Source organism: Nanorana parkeri, unplaced genomic scaffold (assembly GCF_000935625.1).
Source record: "Nanorana parkeri isolate BGI_ZX_2015 unplaced genomic scaffold, ASM93562v1 scaffold969, whole genome shotgun sequence".
Lineage (NCBI taxonomy): Eukaryota > Metazoa > Chordata > Amphibia > Anura > Dicroglossidae > Nanorana > Nanorana parkeri.
The window spans coordinates 71,738-92,993 of NW_017307237.1; the positions used below are offsets into that span (position 1 = coordinate 71,738).

At 41.9% G+C, this 21,256-nt stretch overlaps 1 protein-coding gene across 3 annotated transcripts in view; it reads left to right on the forward strand.

The window, feature by feature from the left end:
- Nucleotides 1-21,256, forward strand: part of LOC108795466 (protocadherin alpha-C2-like) — a 254,355-nt gene that overhangs the window by 54,762 nt on the left and 178,337 nt on the right. For 2 of the 3 annotated variants that reach the window (XM_018566721.1, XM_018566724.1), the window contains exon 1: nt 10,329-12,779. The exons of the other annotated variant lie outside the window; for it this stretch is intronic. In XM_018566721.1, the coding sequence (XP_018422223.1) occupies nt 10,419-12,779 (2,361 nt within the window). In that variant the 5' untranslated portion in view covers nt 10,329-10,418. Of the gene's footprint in view, nt 1-10,328; nt 12,780-21,256 lie in introns of those variants that run through there. 3 annotated transcript variants of the gene reach the window in all.

Below are 21,256 nucleotides of genomic sequence, written 5' to 3' on the forward strand. Positions count from 1 at the left end.
TATATATATAGATGTCTATATATATAGATATCTATATATATATATCTATATATATAGATATCTATATATATGAACATGGAAAAATGGCAAATGTGCTCACTCAGCTATAAGCAATGTTTAGTTAAAATCATTACATAACTTGAGAGTAGTAGGTAAACTCTTGGGTTATCTTCAAGTGAGTGTACCACTAAAAGCCCAATACCCATATAAGAGCCTCTGAGTTATTTAATCTGTCAAGTTTTTTGTCTATTTTATGGGAATATACTATAATGTTGTTTTTTGCATATTTAATGTATTTAAAAAATTGTCTTAATGTGACCAAAACAGTGTTGCAAAGCCACTTTATTTGTAGTATATTTAGTAGTTTTAAATATAGAAATGCTTCACTGTCTGTGATTGTAACCGCTAAACATTTATTTTTGTTTAAAAAGTTGCAGTAGCTATAAGTACAAAAATCATAGAACTAAACCCATGGAGTGTATTTATTTCACAAGCATGTAGAATGAAGTTTCACATATGATATTTTTAAGAAATATTAGATCTTCACTTTTAATTACAATATTTATTTGAGCAGAATGCATCACTGAAGATGTTTGATTGTAAGAGTGATTGAAGAATAATGGTATATATTATGTATGAATTTTTTTTTTCAACAGCTGTGTTAACTGTGGCCACTAAAATACTTTTAGAAAATTTGCCCCTTTGAATCCTATAGAAATATCTTTACTGGGGGGGCGTGTCCTGCACATGGCGGAATAGGCTGCATAGCGTGTGAGTTCCGTGATACCACTAACCTACAGACGACCTAACAAGACTTCTACTACCCTTTTTTTTACTCACCTGACGATGTCGAAACGCAGGAAAGAGGGGGGACCTCCTTCGCAAAGGGGAACCCCGTCCCTGCAGCGCTATTTTTCCTCCACAAGAAACGGGACCCGCAGCCGCGACCAGTCCAATATGGCGGCGGAGGGTGAACCACCGGCCTCGCCTCGCCGCTCCACACGCTCCCTCTCCCCGGCCCGAATTGGGATGCCGTCGGGCACGCGGTCGCCATGGCTCTACGACTCCGATTCCACGGATGTGGATCAATACCCGCCCCGCGACCCGCCGACGGATGTCCCGCGGGAATTCCGGGCGCTCCTGCGGTATCTACCCACGAAAGAGGACTTTGCGGCCTTGGTCATGAGGGGGGAGGCCGCACTACAGCGAGACCTGCATAAAGTCTGCCAGGAGGTTCAGGCGGTGTCCGCGGAAGTTTCCACAGTTACGGAGTCCTGTGCGGCGATCGAGGCTTGAGTTCAGCGCCTGGAACAGGCCCCGCCTGTTCGCATCCCTGCAGCTGCAGATGGAGGACATGGAGGACCGCAACCGCCGCCAAAACATCCGGATCCGGGGGCTCCAGGAGGCGACCTTGCCTGCAAACCTCCGGTCCACCGTACAGGCCATTTTTGGCTCCCTATTACCAGAAGCCACTCCGGACTCCATTCTGATGGACAGGGTCCACCGCACCATTGGCCCTACACCTGCAGATCCTTCCCGCCCGCGGGATATCCTTTGCCGCCTGCACTACTTCACAGTGAAAGACATCCTGCGGCAGGCCTGGTTGAAAAGGCCAGTGGAGTTTGATGGGGCCCAGCTCCAGATCCTGCCGGATATCTCCAGGAACACCCTCCGACGTCGGGCCCTCGTGCGTCCCCTCCTGGACGCGATCAGGCAGTCTGGGGCCATCTACCGCTGGGGATACCCCATACGTCTCCATGTCCGTAAAGACAGCTCCACGTTCCAAGTTCGCACGAGGGCGGATGTGCTGGCCCTGTGTGAGTTCCTGGGCATACCGGCCCTACACCTTCCCGACTGGCTGGCCTGCTTCCCGGATGACCAGGCCGCAACACCGAAGCCCCGCAGGGCCCGCCGGGCGCGCCGTTCCCCCTCTCGGGACTGACCTGCGCTCACATCTGAGGAGGTCGTGGAGGCTGCGGAACCGTAGACATGGTGAGACTCTGCCCCTCTTTTCGTCTCCATTTTTATGCTCTTTCAATCCTGCCCAAGCCTACCAAACCCATCCAGCCTTTGGACCAGACTCAGGCCAGTTATACTCCACTGCCATAAGGGTCCCCGGAGCACCCCCCAGGGATTACCACCACTACTGCCTCGTGGAGCCGCATCCCATCCCTGGGAGAGTGTCTGTGTCCTGTTGAACTGTGCTCCCTGAGAGGCGCCTACGGACCGCAGTGACCTACCACATTTCCCCCCCCTTCCCTCTCTGTTTTTTACCAAGGGGGCCGTGGGCCCGACCTGACTACACTCAGTTTTCGGCCTACCCATGTGATCGGTCACCCCCTGGGACGCTCCTACCTCCCGAGTTGTAAGCTGGGGGTCCATTGTTATTATAGAGCTGGGTTCTGCCTTGAGTCCCACTTCCAGGAGATTTGTGTTTTTTGTTTTTGTTTTTTGTTACATGCCAGAGGGGCTCTTCCCCTGCTTGCGATGCCGTCTCGATCTACCCGCTGTCGGGGAGCCGTGCGGCGGCTCCGCGGTGCCGGGGGAGGGTTGCACGCCCGGAATCCCGAGCGTTTGCCACTGGTTCCAGTGTGAACTGGTGCCAGGGGGTCCGGGTCTGAGTTGCCGCCCCCTCCGGGACCTACGCCGAGCCCTGCGGGCTCCACGACACAGGGTCGGTCAACTGCCATGATCGCTATTCAGCAGTTTACCATAGCTACTCGCCAGATAAGAAACCCAAGGGAGTAAGTGTGCTGATATCTGGGTCGGTACCGTGGCAATTACTCTGGGTGTCTGCGGGTGAGGAGGGGCGACTGCTGATGGTGAAGGGGATGATCGGCTCCCAACGGGTCACCCTGGCTACCATCTATGTGCCGCATCAGGGACAGCTTACCTTCCTTGAGCGTGCTCTGAACGCATTGGATGACTTCAGGGAGGGCACCCTAATTTTGGAGGGGGACTTTAATTTACACCTGGACCCTGAGACTGACTCCACCAACCCGACCTCCCACCTGCCCTTTTCCGCCCTGCGGCGACTGCGGAAACGACTCCATTCGCACCAACTGGCCGACGTGTGGCGGATACAGCATCCCACGACTAGGGATTACTCATTTCACTCACTGGTTCATGACACATACACCCGTATAGATTTTTTCCTAGTCGCTCATGGTGCCCTGCCATCGGTGTGCACCACGGAGATTGGGAACATTACCTACTCGGACCATGCCCCAATCCTGCTGACCCTTGAATTGACCCTGCTGCCCCCGCGCGGTTGGCGCTGGTGACTGAATGAAACGCTTATCCAAGATCCCGAACTCCTCCAGGAGATCGAAAGTGATTTGCGTCTATATTTTGATCTCAACTCCACCCCGGACTCCTCCCCGTACATGGTGTGGGAGGCCCATAAGGCCTACATTAGGGGGACCCTCATAAAGCTCGGGGCTAGACGCAAGAAACTGAGACTGGAGAAACAGACCGCACTTCTGACACAGATCCATTCCCTGGAAATCATCCATAAAAGACATCGTGACCCAGCTGTCCTGGCTCAGCTGCAGGCAGCCCGGGAAGCCCTCCGTTCACTTGGCTTGGACAAGGCCAAAGCCGCACTCACCAAGTGTCGCAGGCATTTCTACGAATACGGTAATCAATGTAGCCGCTCCCTCGCCCAAGCGCTACGCCAACAGCGCGCGCGTACCTTTATCCCGGTAATTAAACACCCGGGGGGTCACCCTTGCCACCTGTCGGAGGACATAGCCGCAGCGTTACGCGATTACTATGCTACCCTCTATAACATCCCGGGCCCACAGTCCGCTGCGGCCCTGACCTCACGTCAACGACGCATTCGCGCCTATTTGACGGCATCCACCATGCCCTGCCTATCTCCCGAGGTCCGTTTATCCATGGATGAACCAATTTCCATGGCCGAGCTAGAGGCAGCACTCAAACAAACCAAGACGGGCAAAGCCCCAGGTCCAGACTGGTTTACTCTCGCTTACTACAAAAAGTTTCCCACTCTACTCCACGGCCGTATGCTTGCGGCCTGGAATGCGATCCGAGAGATGCATGCCCTTCCCAGGGATGCTCTCGCGGCTCACATAACTGTGATCCCTAAACCTGATAAGGACCCCACGGCATGTCCCAGCTACCGCCCCATCTCCCTCCTTAATGTGGACATCAAGCTTTTTGCGAAGGTCCTAGCCACTCGCCTTCTTCCGTATCTCCCCTCCCTGATCCTCCTGGACCAGGCAGGCTATGTCCCCACCAGGGAAGCTAGGGACAATACTATTAGGGCCCTTAACATTATCCACTCGGTCCGGTCGAAGGCCTCCCCGTACCTACTGTTGTCGACTGATGCGGAGAAGGCCTTCGACAGGGTCGACTGGTCCTTTCTTCGCCTCACCCTGGAGCACATCGGGTTGGGTGAGGGCATGCTATCTTGGATCCTAGCCCTTTACTCGAATCCCACAGCTTGCGTAAGCGTCAACAGTATCCTATCTGCACCTCTTACCATAGGCAATGGCACAAGGCAGGGATGCCCGCTCTCCCCCCTCATTTTCACATTGACGCTTGAACCTCTATTGCGCACCATCCGGGCCCACCCGGACATCAGGGGCATCACGGTAGGATCCACCCAACATAAGATAGCTGCCTACGCAGATGACCTACTGTTTTTTGTCTCCTCCCCAGACACCACGCTACCCAATTTGACATGTGCCCTATGCCAATACGGCGACCTGGCCAACTTCCATATCAACACTCAAAAATCGGAAGCTCTCAATCTGACAGTACCAGCCCGTATGCTATCCCGTATTCAGCAGAACCTCCCGTACAATTGGGCCCCCAATGCCATCAAATACTTGGGCGTAAAACTCCCCCGCAATCTCTTAAAACTATTCAGTCTTAACTTCCCGCCTCTACTATTGAAGGTTAAATCAGATCTAGAGGGCTGGGCCAGGAACCCGTTTTCCTGGACAGGGCGGTGTAAACAGAACGTCCTCCCACGCTTCCTCTATCCCTTCCAGGCCCTACCAATCCGAATCCCTCGGGCATACTTCCGATCCCTTCAGGCAGCGATATCCTCCTTCGTTTGGGCAGGTAAGACCCCCAGACTCCGCCTGTTGGTCCTTCGATGGCCAAAGCTGGCGGGTGGTCTCGGCCTTCCCGACTTCTACCTGTACTACATGGCCTCCCACCTGACACGAGTCGTGGACTGGTGCAGACACGGGGAGACTAAACCCTGGGTGTCATTGGAGCAGTCCATAACCTCGATCCCTCTTCAGGCCCTTCCCTGGTGTGGGACAGCACTGCCCACACAACTGAGCACCCACCCGACGGTGGGCCCCACCTGGCGGATGGCCCAGGCGGCATTCAGCGTTAAGCATCTGTCCCCCTCTCCATCTCCTGTGTACGCGATCCTTGGTAACCCAGAGTTCCCTCCGGGTTTGGAAGACGGGTTATTGCGCCGTCTTGTGAACCTGGGACGGTTTCGGGCAATGCACCTTATCCAGGGCTCACAATGGCAGTCCCTGCGAGCCCTGAGGTCTGACATGGAGCTGGGAGACCCGGCTTCTGGAGACAGCTCCAGCTTTCCCACTTCCTCGCTACACTACCTGCACCTACCGGTCATGCCCGGACCCTCACGGACTACGAACGCGCCTGTACAGACACGGGACCACTGGCTACGACGCTGTCCATCTGTTACCAATTGGTGGTAGAAGCGGACCTGGACTCCCCACTGTCCTTTTTTGGGCAGTGGGAGAGGGAGCTGGGGGATCCAGTTTTCCCACGATGACAGGGCCAAGCTCCTGAGGCTCTCCCTGGAGTCGTCCATATACAACAAATACCAGGAATCGGGATACAAAATCCTGACCCGCTGGTATAGAACCCCGCGCAGACTTCACCTGATGTACAACGAGGTATCGGATGTATGTTGGCGGTGCGTCTCCTCTCCCGCAGACATGCTCCATATTTTCTGGACCTGCCCGAGACTAACACCTTTTTGGTCACGGGTCCGGCAGATAGCCCAGAAGTTTACAGACCACCAGATCCCGGAGGACCCAGCGTTCTTTTTCCTCCACCATAACTCATTCCCACTGAAGGGATACTCCAGGTCAGTGCTGGTACACTTGCTGAATGCGGCACGCGCATGTGTCCCTATCCTATGGAAACAGGAGACCCCACCTTCGCTAAAGCTCTGGTGTACCAAAGTGAATGACATCAGAACCATGGAGGACCTGACTAGCTCCATTAGAGGTACCTCCTCCAAATTTGCCACCACCTGGTTTTACTGGGTCGAATTTACAGCGACGGCCGAATACCAAAACATTATGGCTTCCTGAGGAAAGCGGTCACAATCCTGGCATGCTCCCCCCCTATGCTCCCTCCCGTCCCCAAAATGACACAACTGCCCTTGTTTGTTGTCATGTTATGAAACTGTTCAATAAAGAATTTATAAAAAGAAATATCTTTACTATTAAATAATCCTATCATTTTTGAAAACATCCTGATATGAGTTCCCTGCAATAAAGGTGATATTATACTCTCCTCACCATTGTACTCAACTCTCTTGTGGCTTGTGTTTCCTAACATACTTTAATTTTGGTGCTGCAGCCTCCATCAGACTCTTCAACATTGTACAATGTCTGTGTCCCTGCCACATGCTGTGGTTCCATCCTCTGAACATCACTACAGGACACTGCAGTAGCATTGGGTTTAAGGATGGAGTAACAGTGTGCCATGAGGAACATAAACATCTCACATCTGACAATGGAAGTGTCAAATGCTGAAGAGTCTGTTGGAGACTACTTTATTAATACAACACTTGCATGCAATTTAAAAATAATTTATATACATTATTTCAATCAATTATTCACAGTCCATCCCAGTTTTTTCAGTGAATGACTTAGATTTTCTAAACTGTAGGGACCTATACACACAAGGGACCTATACATACTACACACCAATAGGACCATACACACATACGCAAATAGGTTGGACTTGATGGACATATGTGTTTATTCAACCTCAAATACTATGTAACTATGTAACTATATAGTAGGGTTCCTTTAGTATTTAAATGATTAGAGATAAGCAAAGTGACTTAGGAAAAACTAAGTTTAACATGAAACTAGAGAAATTATCCAGCCACCTATAGCATTTTTTATACATCCGGAACAGGTGGGATACATGCCACGGTGAGAAGCAAAAGACAATACAATCAAAACGATCTCGCTTATATATCACTTTCACCAACATAGGCTCCCTTTGTGCTAGCTGACACTGGACACAGAAAAAGCCTTTGACATTAGTCCAGATAGAATTACCTATGCCTTTTATACAAAAAATCTTAGCATTATGCTCTATAGCCCTACAGCACGAATACGGATGAATGGAATACTTTTGGACCCGATTGGAGTCCCTCAATCTTTTTTTTATCAATTGAGGGCATACCTTATACGCTATATATGGGCTTCCTCTGCAATTCATATAGGGCATAATATTCTGGTAAAACGCAAGGACAATGGGGGTGGGGCATTATACATTATACTTAACCGTATTGTAGATTGTTTTTTCACAGTGGAGGGAAAGCTATGGGTATCTATAGAACAATCTAATATGACAGCTCCATTAACATTTTTACCATGGATACTTCCAACAAGTCATCCACAAAAACAAGATTTGACTACCTCCCTCTTATCTATATGGGACTCTGTGGTTAAAAAATACCAATTTTCATCTTATGTAGGTCCCTTAACCCCTATCCTTGGAAATCCAGAATTTCCACAAGGTTTACTAGGTCCTAGGTTTTTGAAATGGGTTATAACAGAACCATCACCAATGATACAAGCGGTTAATGACCTCGGACCTCTTACAAATTACAAACGGCAGCGAATCCAAGGACAGGCAGAGGGCTTAACTACCTGCAATTGAAACATGTCTATACTTATCTTATTATGAAGGGGTGGATATTTAGGGAACTTCTGCCATTTGACAGTATTTGCTTAAGTGACATAAGGTGTAGACATGCAGTATCTAGAATATATCATATTTTAATAACACATGCTTTCCCTACTAGGCCGTTTTATACTAAGGAATGGGAACAGTAGCTTTGTGAAGAGACCCCATAGTTTTTTCTGTGCTTGTATTTTTTTATGTGAAAGATAATATTAGAACATCAGGTATTTACATGGAAAGACAACAATTTACAGAAACTATAGGTGAATAGTTTATTGCATTTATATATAATTTATTGCACATTGATTAAACTGAGTATTTTTGGTAATTAACCTTTTACTTTTTTACTTTTAAGGTATTTATTGATATATTTCATATAAATAAAAATAGCCATATATAAACATTGAAACACTATGTCCCTCATTTTTTCACAATAAATAATTATAGCACATTAATTAATAATGAACATTAGGGTATCAATATATTGCAGTTCATTTTATTTTTTTTCTAATGGCATGATTAAGTTATAGTAAAGATTATTAAAACATAATACATTTGAATAGAATGGTAAGGTTATATAATGTGGGTGCTGCCATTGCTAATTTGTTCAGAATACTAATATGTGCGTGCTTGTCCTTTTTCAATAACTCCTCAAGTGTTAAAGCAAACATGAAGATGATAGTCCTTCAAAAACAATGGCAGCTTCAATAGTTTTTCCTGACTGATTTATTTTAAATTAAAACTATTTTTGTATGGTTTAAATGTTTCCATACCAATGTTTTAAGCCTTTTTTTTTTACAATTCATAAGAAAGCTTTATTTTACCAGTAAACTAATTGGAAAAGGCGCACCCCAGAAACTGGTGTTGCAAAGCATTATGAGTTTGTAAAGACAAAGAACAGTATTTTTTTGTAGAATTATGCCACACAGAACAGAGCAACAAGGGAGGCAGTGAGATAATTTAATCCCTTGGCCCATTTAGCTCTCTCTGTAATTTCAGATTAGACTATTGAATTCTGTAAACCATATTCTTTTACAAAATAGAAAATGCAATTCGTCAAGTAAACATGTGCAAAGGAATCTAGGCCGCTATCTGCAAGTGGAAAGCATAGATGGTAAATTTATGTAGCAAAATGTCATGTTTACCTCACTTAAAAATTGAAAATATTAACTATTCTATTGGCCTGAATCATAACACATAAATAACATAAGAAAATTAATAAACTAAGACAACCTGTACAAGAAACATTCCCCCTCACTCCATGTAACCAAGCAAATAAGATATCAAGACAACTCACCACAAGGAAATAGAGTTGACATGTTGACATTGTTAATGTGAGAGCTATATTAATATAGTGAGAGCTATATTAATAAGTCACAGTATCTGTAGTTGCATTGTGCATATTAGGAAATTTCTATAAAATGCATTATATACATATTTGAAAATGATGTTTCACCATACATTTGCTTTAAAGAAGAACTCCAGAAAATGTTAAAAACAACACTTGCAGTAAGGCTACCCCCACATGGCAAGGGTTAACTCTTTGTTTTGGGGCTAAAATTAAGAAAATATACTCACCTGATCCTCAGTCCTACTTGACTGGTAGACGGTCTCCACAGCCTCTTCACCACCTGGGCACCAGCAGTCTAAAGACCCGCAACATTGTCATGTCTAATGCAGCTACATTAGATGTGAGGACACAAAGGGACATTCCCACACAAGAGTGGAGGATGACCAGAAGATAATTATTTTAGCCACAAATTTTAAAAGTAGCAGTTATCCCTTGCAGTGCGGGCATAGTATACTCTAAAGAAATACAGAGGCACATTTCAGTAAAAGGTAATAAACCATGCTTACTGCCAAATTTGAGCTTTCATAGTAAAACTGAAAATCCATAATTGAAAATGTACATTTATATTAAAAACTATTTTATAGGAAGCACCGAATCCAGTAACTGATGTTTTGGAGCATTATTTTGCCTGTTTTACATTTTGTTAAAAGCTCTAAAGAACACAATTTTAAATTTGTAATAGGAACTTATTAAACATATTAGAACAAAACATTACATAACTGTACACTCATCTTATTCTATTTAGCAACCTTTGATGTCTCCAAAGTAAAAATGCATTGCTAAAAAACCCCACAACAGGACAAACAGCATTTCATATAACTTTTAAACATGCCATACCACTAAAAAAAAAAACACGCTTCTATATAAAACAACTTACAATGTAGATATCACTCTAGGTGCAACTTAAATATTAGGCACTAGATGTCACTCTATACTAACTTATGGCCAGAAGGTAAAAAAAGAATATGTTTCTCTGTAGTTGATGCGGAATATCTAGTGTAACGACACCGGCCATGCTGGATTTTATGCTGGAATCTCTGCTGTGGATCTTCAGTAAATGTTAATGCCATCCTTGCTGGAAAAATTATATCTTCAGCTTCAGTGAATCCAAGTTATGTCAAACACAATCCTGCTTCATCAAGAGAAACACAGACTGATCCATTTTTTATTGCTCCAAATGTCTTGGGATGTGGTCCTGAGTCAGCTGCATTACATCATCCCAGAGGAATCCAAACACGGCACCTTTGTTGGACGAATTGCACAGGATTTGGGACTGGATTTAGGTGAGATAAATTCCAAAATGTTACGTGTTGTATCTAGAGATGAGAAGAAATATTTCCAGGTGAACCTTCAGAATGGAATCCTGTTTGTTAAAGAGACTATAGACAGAGAGCTGTTGTGTCCAGGCATGCAACTGTGCATTATTCCTTTACAGGTTATAGTGGACAAGCCTGTACAGATGTATAGAGTAGATATAGAGATAGAAGATATAAATGACAATAGACCAGTCTTCCCATCATCTGTGATTAACCTTGTAATATCTGAAGTAATGCCTGCAGGAGCTCGTTTCCATATAGAAGGAGCAGTTGATCCAGATCTTGGAACAAATGCTGTTACTAATTATGAGATCAGTACCAGTGATTATTTTGCACTAGATTTCCAAAAATATATGAACCAGATCAGATCAATAGAACTTGTATTAAAGAAATCTTTAGACAGAGAAAAGCAATCTGTTCACAATCTTACACTTACATCTTTTGATGGAGGCAAGCCAAGATTAAGTGGCACATCTGAAATCATTATCACAGTGGAAGACTTTAATGATAATGCTCCAACATTCAATCAACCATTTTATCAAGCTAGTGTGATTGAAAATGCTCCCAAAGGATCATTAGTAATAATAGTAAATGCCACAGACTTAGACCATGGAAAAAATGGGGACTTATTATATACATTTAGCAAAAAATCAAATGAAGATATCAGCAAAGTTTTTAGTTTACACAAGAACACTGGGGAGATAAAAGTGATTGGAGAAGTGGATTTTGAGCAGGCACAAATGTATGAAATACAAATAGATGCTGTTGATAATGGGGATATCCAATTAGTTGGCCATTGTAAAGTTCTTGTGACTGTTGTAGATGTTAATGATAATCTCCCTGAGATGACAGTAACTTCACTTGCTGTGCTTGTTCCTGAGGACTCTCCACAAGGAACAACTGTTGCCATCATAAGTGTACATGATCAAGATTCAGGATTAAATGGAAAAGTTAGATGTAACATCACTGATTCATCACCCTTCAAAATATACCCTGCATTCAAGGGAGATTTTTCCCTAACTGTTAATGAGAAGTTGGATCGAGAAGTAACATCCCAGTATGAAGTTGTAATCATAGCAAGAGATGAGGGAACACCACCACTGTCAGTTTTAAAGACTCTTAAAATTGATATTAGTGATGTGAATGATAATGCCCCATTATTTCAGAAACCTTTTGATACAATCTTTATCAAGGAAAACAATCCACCAGGTTCTCATGTCTATACGGCATCAGCATCTGACCCAGATGTGGGGCAGAATTCCTTCATTTCATATTCTATCAGTGACAGCACTGTAGATGGGATCCCCATAAATTCTTATGTTTCAATCAATCCAGAGAATGGAAAATTATTTGCTTTAGTTTCATTTGACCATGAACAAGTGACTTATTTCCAGTGTCACATAAAAGCAACTGATGCGGGTCTACCTCCACTGATTTCAAACCTTACTGTTAATATTTTCATAGATGATATCAATGACAATGCTCCCACTTTTATGCAACTTTTTTCTGCATTGGCAGTAAAAACTCCAAAGACAACTCAGCCTGGACACTTGGTTACTAAAGTAAGAGCAGTGGATATAGATTCAGGATACAATGCTCTGTTATCTTATAATTTTAAGGATCTCTCAGGAAAATATCCATTTGTTATATCTCAGCACACAGGAGAAGTTGTTTTAAAGCGGGCATTTACAGATTCAGATAATGAAGAATATAGAATAATAGTTGTGGCTCAGGACCATGGAGAGCCAGTCATGACAGCAGTAACAGAAATTGTCATCTCCTTAGTGGAATCAAGAGAGGAAATTATGGATGATAATCAGGAAACCAAAGGAATTACGGAAGAATTTACGGAAGCAAATATCTACTTAGTTGTTGCCATCTGCGTCATATCAAGTGTATTTCTCATTACATTAATTGCATTCACTGTCTTAAGATGGCAAACATGCAGAGATGAAGTCAATGACCTAAAAGAAAATTACAAGATTTGCTCCAACACTGGGGGTAGTTGGGTGTACTCTCAGCAAACCCAATACAGAGTATGTTCAAACTCATTGCAAAGAAAGAGTGACTTAATAGTTTTTACTCCAAATAGCTCTCAAATGCCAAACAATGAAGAACATGCAAACCAACCAGGAGCTCTGTTAAATGCTTCACATCAGGTAAGTTTTAATAGAAATATGATCTTTTTATTGTTTAAATAACACCAAAATGCATATTCCCATTTTATATTTATTGATATGGTATATCAAATACACAATTAAGTATAGTATAAACTCCACAAAACCAGTTCAATGTATAGCAGTGATATACAAAAACAATTATAGTAGGCTGTAAGTTAAGTAATGCATCATATCAGGTATATAATGCATACAAATGTTGCCATGTGTTTTGCTGTTACTACAATAAAATCAGTAATTCATGTTAATTTGTTTTAATATGATGCATTAAATATACACTCATGAAAATTAACAACAGTTACAACCACACAAAAAAGGTAACATGTAAAGCAGTGATGCACAATAAGACAGAGTCAGTGAGCTGTAATTTACGTAGCCTAATTTTCTTAATGATATCCCTAGCGCAAAGGTCTTAAATCGTAAGAGTAATTTTGTATATGCAAGACTGCAATGATCTTATTCACCTTATGTTTGTTAAAAGCATGACAGAAAGGGGAGTGGTCAATCCTTTGTGTATAACTTAAAATCTAATACCCATTTAAGGTCCCAGGAGTGTTTTATTGTAACTGTTACGTTTTTTTAATTTTTAGAGATCATACTGTCATTTTTTTTAAACATTTGTTTTATACAGTTACACATGTGTATTAAATTTGGCAACAATTTATGTGAAACAAAGCTAGTTTGGTATATTTAAAAATAAATATGCACAATTTCTTGTAAATTAAAACTAGTAGACCTTTTGCTTTTTGTTCAAGAGCTTCCAGTGGGCATCAGTCAAAATCATAGAACTAAGTCTATAAAATGTATCTAATTCACAATCATGGAGTAAAAAGTTTTCCATGTATGACCTATTAGGTCTGTACTTTTAATTAGTGATAGGTGAATCTGTTTGGGTTTGATACGCAGGCAGGTTTAGCAAACGTATCAAAACTTTTGCAATTTGCAAACTTCAGTGCAAACCCCACATAAGTCATGGAAGGAGAATCTTCAAAATCAGCTTTCTTCATTTTCAAAGCTAATAGGTGAAAGATTGTCAAACAAGGGCTTTAGAAGGTGTGCATTGTCAGGGGGATATATGCAAATGCAAAAAAAAATTTTAAAACATACCATTCAGCAGTGAACAGATCCTCCTTTTTATGCATTTTCAAGGGTGACATGGAAAAAACACCAATTCTTTACATTACATGCTTTAGAGATGATTTGGAGCTGTATGTGGTGTTACAGGACAGTGTGACTCTCCAGGACAGCATCATTGACAATCTATTCTGGCATCACATAATTTGTATGACCAAAAATGTTTTTGAAATTTTACATCATTCCTTGGCTTTTGTAAAGCAGCAGAACCCCTATCTGAATAATTTTAACTGGTTAAAAAAGTATTTTTTGGTAGGTTTTGCTGCAATGCATATTTTTTTGTTATCTAGCAGAAATGGGCTAGAGTTGAACGGCTGAAGTAGTTCCTCAACTTCAAAACAATTGCCAAACAGTGACAAAACACATTTCTCAGTATAGATTGTGTTTAGTATAATGTCAATACAGAGTACATAAAAACACTTCAAAACCACAACACCATATTCCAGTGATTAGGCAATTGTTATATATACTGTATATATAAATAAAAAAATACAGTTCCATATTTTAGAGAAAATAACCAGACATACAGCACAGTAGCTGGAGACCAAAATAAAAAAAGGTGTAAGCGGTTTGATTGTGCAGCAATGTAAGAGGGAAAAGGCATGTTTTAAAAAAGCTAAAAACAAAAATTACAGAAATTATGTCAGAGACAAGAGACAGAAATTAGAAGAGATATGCTGTACCCATTTTTATGTCAAACACAAGAGGCAGAAATATTGCACAGACACACCTTTTTAGTAGGCTGCATTTGAAGAGAGAGAGGTGCAGCACTGTTCATCAAGGAACATAAAATACAGTGGATTATGTCAGACACAAGAACCAGAAATTTAGCATAGATATGCTGCACACCATGGAGGCCTTTTGGAAACCATTTGAAGAGAAAGAAAGACAAGAAAAAAAAGTATACAGTAGATTTACAAGTGTTAGAATTACTGAAGCACTTGTTGCCAGATTAAGATTTGCATGAAGTTTTTCCAAATAAAGGACACATCAATGAATGTATTTATTGCATTTTTTTTAGCTGTGCTGTTTTTGTAAAAAATACTACAAATTAAAACTGAGGAAAAAGTGTTCTCTTTACATTTTTTCCCTTTTCTATATTGTATTTGTCCTAAGTGAGGCGTTAAGTACACATATGTGATATAAATATATAGCCCTATCTGTCCTCTAAAAACAGAGTGTGGGTACACTTTGTAAGAAAGTATATTACTGATGTGGAATAATCACACAGCAAAAATGTCAAAAGTGCATCAGTCATTTACGAACAGAAACTAAAAACAAGCTCAGTTATGAAGGGGTTAAAGGCCTAGCTATTGTTTTGTTTGCTTATCACATCTCACATGGGGGGGGGCAGCAACATTATTTAAATACTTCAATCAGGTTACACCCAGTGTACATTTGGTAGCCACTGTACAGAAAGGAGGGTATATAAGGCATTATTAGCAAGCCATGTGGTCTCTTTTACCTGGGAAACAAAGGCATTTGATTTGATTTGAACTACTTCTTTTGTCTAAGAATGCTCAGATCTAGGGGTGTTTATGTGAATATTATTGTAGTGATTCAAATATATTTACATAGCCACTTCACCTGGGTAATTGACTGATTTGGAGTAGGACACATCTTGAAAGGGACACAGAAGAAAAGGAAGAAATATTGTCCAGACTACTTTGCTTTGCATTTCAGCCATTTAAGGAGGCCGCACATCTCAGTTCAGCATTTAGGCATCAAGATTAATTTAAGTTTATTTTTTTTTAAGATTGATATTGAATTAATATGCTAGACACAGTAAGCATAATATTTACACACATTATTTAAGACCTCATTGGCTAACCCCCCTTCCCGACTAGATTGTAAGCAGGACCCTCCTGTATTGTCTCCCTCAATTTTGTAAAGTGATGTGCAAACATATGGTGCTATATAAATCCTGTAGTATAATAATAATAAACCACATCCACGTTTACAAAAAAATAAGATAAAACACCCCAAAAATGAAAATGGGGTGGCAGCACTTACGGAACAACAAAAGTTAAAAGTAGTTCTAAAAAGGAATGTTGGGTCTATTCATTGTGAATACAATGGTTGGTTTACACAACAATGCAATTTACAGTAATGGAGCACTGAACAGCACCGTAAATACAGGAGATTACACTCCATTCTTACAATTCATTGTAATGTAGTAGTGGCAATATACAGTACTATATAGCACTATATAGCTTTGCAGAGTAGAATACTAACACTGTACTGTGGTATACCTATCTCTCTATGAAAGCTGCCATGTCAGCTGTCCCTTACTTCTCCAACACACACTGATTATAGGCTTGTGAAAGAGCTAACTTTTAAAGGGAGGTGGCTGGAAAATTTGCCAAACCCCATTATAGGCTATACTATGCCACCTGACCGCAGTTGACAGGTCAGGCAATATACTTTGGGGGCTTGCGTTTGGCACTTAAGGGAAAAACCCACTTCAATCAGGTTACACCCAGTGTACATTTGGTAGCCACTGTACAGAAAGGAGGGTATATAAGGCATTATTAGCAAGCCATGTGGTCTCTTTTACCTGGGAAACAAAGGCATTTGATTTGATTTGAACTACTTCTTTTGTCTAAGAATGCTCAGATCTAGGGGTGTTTATGTGAATATTATTGTAGTGATTCAAATATATTTACATAGCCACTTCACCTGGGTAATTGACTGATTTGGAGTAGGACACATCTTGAAAGGGACACAGAAGAAAAGGAAGAAATATTGTCCAGACTACTTTGCTTTGCATTTCAGCCATTTAAGGAGGCCGCACATCTCAGTTCAGCATTTAGGCATCAAGATTAATTTAAGTTTATTTTTTTTTAAGATTGATATTGAATTAATATGCTAGACACAGTAAGCATAATATTTACACACATTATTTAAGACCTCATTGGCTAACCCCCCTTCCCGACTAGATTGTAAGCAGGACCCTCCTGTATTGTCTCCCTCAATTTTGTAAAGTGATGTGCAAACATATGGTGCTATATAAATCCTGTAGTATAATAATAATAAACCACATCCACGTTTACAAAAAAATAAGATAAAACACCCCAAAAATGAAAATGGGGTGGCAGCACTTACGGAACAACAAAAGTTAAAAGTAGTTCTAAAAAGGAATGTTGGGTCTATTCATTGTGAATACAATGGTTGGTTTACACAACAATGCAATTTACAGTAATGGAGCACTGAACAGCACCGTAAATACAGGAGATTACACTCCATTCTTACAATTCATTGTAATGTAGTAGTGGCAATATACAGTACTATATAGCACTATATAGCTTTGCAGAGTAGAATACTAACACTGTACTGTGGTATACCTATCTCTCTATGAAAGCTGCCATGTCAGCTGTCCCTTACTTCTCCAACACACACTGATTATAGGCTTGTGAAAGAGCTAACTTTTAAAGGGAGGTGGCTGGAAAATTTGCCAAACCCCATTATAGGCTATACTATGCCACCTGACCGCAGTTGACAGGTCAGGCAATATACTTTGGGGGCTTGCGTTTGGCACTTAAGGGAAAAACCCATTTATGTTTTCCCCAATTGGAAAGAAAAAGTTTGTGCAAATCCTTCTGCTTAGGACATTTTGTCAAAATGCATAGAGGCCAAACTTATTCTAGTTTTAACTAATTACAGTAAAGACCAAATCACTCCACTCATCCCTAATCAAAATGAGGTATGGTTAAATGTATTAACAACATTCATGCATTTATTATCTAGTCAGGATTTTTACTTAATATTATTTTTGGTAAATACAAGAATAGTTGATATGCTGATAGTGATCTTTGTAAATACAACTAGACATGTGCTCTGGCAAAAATGGGTTTAATTTTGGATTTTTCGTTATTTACCTTTTCGGGATTCGGGTACAAAAGTCAATTTGTTTTGGGATTTGGATGAATCCATTTTTTTTTATAATTTTGGATGAAATAGATAAATACAAATTTTGGATAAATACAAACAATTTTCATTGCAGCAAAGGGACCTTAGAAAAAAAAAAGATTTTTTAAAAAACTTTTGACAATCCACAGAAACAATTAAAAAAAGAGCATGGAGTTCTCCCAATTAATTCCAGGAATTTTAGGGGGGACCTCAACACCAAAATAAAAAAAAGGTGTGAGGTCCCTCCTAAAATCCCATAGCAGACCTTTGTGAGCAGCAGCCTGGGAGAGCAGGAAAAAGGGGGATGTGCGTATGGCCCTCCCATGCACAATACAGGCCACATCCCTTCGACATGGGGAGGGTGCTTTGCCAGGGGGTACCCATGGAAAAGCACATTGTCCTCATGTCAATGAGGATAAGGGCCTCTTCCCCACAACCCTGGCTCTCAGGTTGTGGCGGTCTGCCCAGATGCCTCTCCTCCTCGTGAATGAGTAAGGGGTAGTTGTTACCGTACTCATTCATCAAATAAAAACCCTAAAATTGTAAATAAACACACCACAAAAGCCCTTTATTTGAAAAAAACAACACAGGTTTTTGACTTTTACACAAGTCTTTTTTATTAAAAAAGAACCCAAACAAATGTCACATTTGTTACATTGTCCATCAATGTAATCCAAAGGACAATCACGTCATTCAGCGACTCGTCGGAAGAAAAAATACCTGATGACCGACGGACTCTCACTGCAAAATGACAGCTCTGACCCAAATGTCAACAAAAGGGCGGAGGGAGTCGTAACGTCATGGGACTTGTTCCACCCATTTGTTGACATTGGAAGCAATGAGTTATAATGTTAGTTCTGCTTCTGAATAGCATTTGGGAGCTCCCAAATACCATTGTTGTAATTTAGGTCAAAGCTTTAATTTTGCAGTGATAATTTGACTTGTTTGGTCATGTTGGCGGACGTCTGGTATTTTTTCTTTTCATGAGTTGACGTCCAACGGGGATGGCATCTGGGTGCCCTCTTTATGGAAGGGGGCACCCAGATTAAGATAAGCCCTCCGGCCTGCCGACCCCCACAACCACTGGACCAGGGTTGTGGGGAAGAGGCCCTTGTCCTCCTCGACATGTGGACAAGGTGCTTTTCCAGGGGGTCCCCCCCTGGCAAAACACCCTACCCATGTCCAGAGCATGTGGCCTTGTATGGAGACGGGGGGTGCATGCTTATCACCCCTTTCCTGCTTTGCCAGGCTGCTACTCAGATTAAGGTTCTGGTGTGGGATTTTAGGGTCTGGTATTAATAGGGATGGGACTCCATGCAGTTTTTTTTATGTTGAACAAAACAATTTCCTTCTGAGTGACATTTTGAAAAAAATGCAGGTGCATCTGAACTTTCCTTATCAGAATAATTAGGATACATTTGGATTAATTGTTTGTTCATTGGGAAATTTGGATTCATCCAAATTTCCAAAAATCTGTCTGAATTTAAATTTGGAACAAGACAAATTGTCAATTTACAACACTAGAGGTACCTGGTTTGTGCATTTGTGTCTTCAGTAGTGATGAGCCGAACACTGTTTTCCAAGCATTGTTTTCGAGTTCAAATTTGAACTCGAAAACAATGCAAGTCTATGGGGTAGAACATTGGAAATCAAATGTTCCCATTTTGAAGTATAATATGCAATTTATTGGCCATAAAAAGGGTATGGGGATTCGGGTACTGCCCTAGGGGACATAATTCAATAATTAAAAAAAACTTTTAAAAAAGAGTTTTTAAAGGAGCAGTGATTTTAACATCACTTAAAGGGTAGCAATACAAATGAAAAATTCCTTTAAATATCATACCTTGGGGTTCCCCTAAACTGCCTGTTAAGTGGCACATCTGTACAATGTATAGAACCTGCTGCAGCAAAACTGACATTTCTAAAGAAAAAAAATACTTTTTTTTAAATTAAAGTGTGTGGTTCCCCCTCCCAAACAATAACAGACCCTTTAGGTCTGGTGGAAATGTTAGGAGGGACCCCATTTCAACAAAAAGCGTGGGGTTCCCCCCAAAAGTCATACCAGTCCCTTAAGGTCTGGTAGGAATTTTAGGAGGGACACCTTGTAAAAAAACAAATAAAAAAGTGTGTGAGCATTCCCCTCAAAGCCATACCAGGCCCTTAAGGTCTGGCAGGAATTTTAGGAGGGACCCCTTGTAAAAAAATAAACAATAAAAAAGTGTGTGGGGTCTCCCCTTAAAGTCATACCAGGCCCTTAAGGTCTGGTAGGAATTTTAAGGAGGAACCCCCACCCCCTAAAATGGGGGGGGGGAAGTGGGGTCCCCCTAAAGTCCCAACCAGACCCTTGATCCGAGCACAGGCCTGGCAGTGCAGGACTCGCTCCCCCCACGATACCAGGCCACATGTCCTTGGCACTGGGAGGGTGCTTTTCCAGGGTCGCCCCTGGAAAAGCATCTTGTCCCGTACCAATGGGAGCAAGGGCCTCTTCCCCACAAGCCCTGCGGGCAGGGGGCTTATTCATGTCGGGGTACCCCTTTAATTAAAAGGTTCCCCTTTAACACCCAAATGCGTCCCCCTTGTGAATGAGTAATGTACCCCTACCCATTCACGAAAAGGTTGAATAGAAGATTGAATAAAAACACCAGACTTTAATCAAAAATCGTTTGAGAAAAAAAAAACACAAAAGACTTTTGACAAATCTTTATTAACCCCCCCCCAAAAATGTATCCACCCATGTAATCCAGGGTCAATCACAACATCCAGCATTGTCCACGACGACAACGACTCAATGAAATAAAAAAAACAATAAAAAATAAATAGAAATATTAATTTAAAAAAACGATGACCACCGTCCCATCCTGCGACGAACACCTGCCGCAGAATGGAATTTTGACAGATGCTGGCAACTTATAAACAATCAGGTGGAGCTAGCAGTGACAGTTAGCTCCGCCCAACTGTTTACAGTTGTTACAGTTGAGCCATGATTGGGCAGAGTCATCATGACTTTGCCCAATCATGGCTCTCACTGTTCTCTGTGCCCTGATTGGGCAAAGTCTTGCACCTGATCTGCGGCAAGGCTTTAGCCAATTATGGCTTCAGAAGGCGCATTGCCTTATGGGGAGCTCGGCGAACACACCAACTAGCGATGTTCAAGTTGAACTCACGTTTGGCTCGAACATAGAGCCCATCACTAATCTTCACCTGGTGGTTTCATCCTGGGTTTGCTGTCCTCACATTGTATAAGCTTTAAAGGTTTTCATGCCATGGAAAATGACTCTTAATAAAAATCTTGATAGCATTAAAACACTATAATAAAATGGTGACCCTTAAATTTTAGCCACTTAGATCTAATGTGTGTAATGATGTCAGTAAGACAGAATGTATTTCATATAATTAATATGGAAGAAAGGCATCTC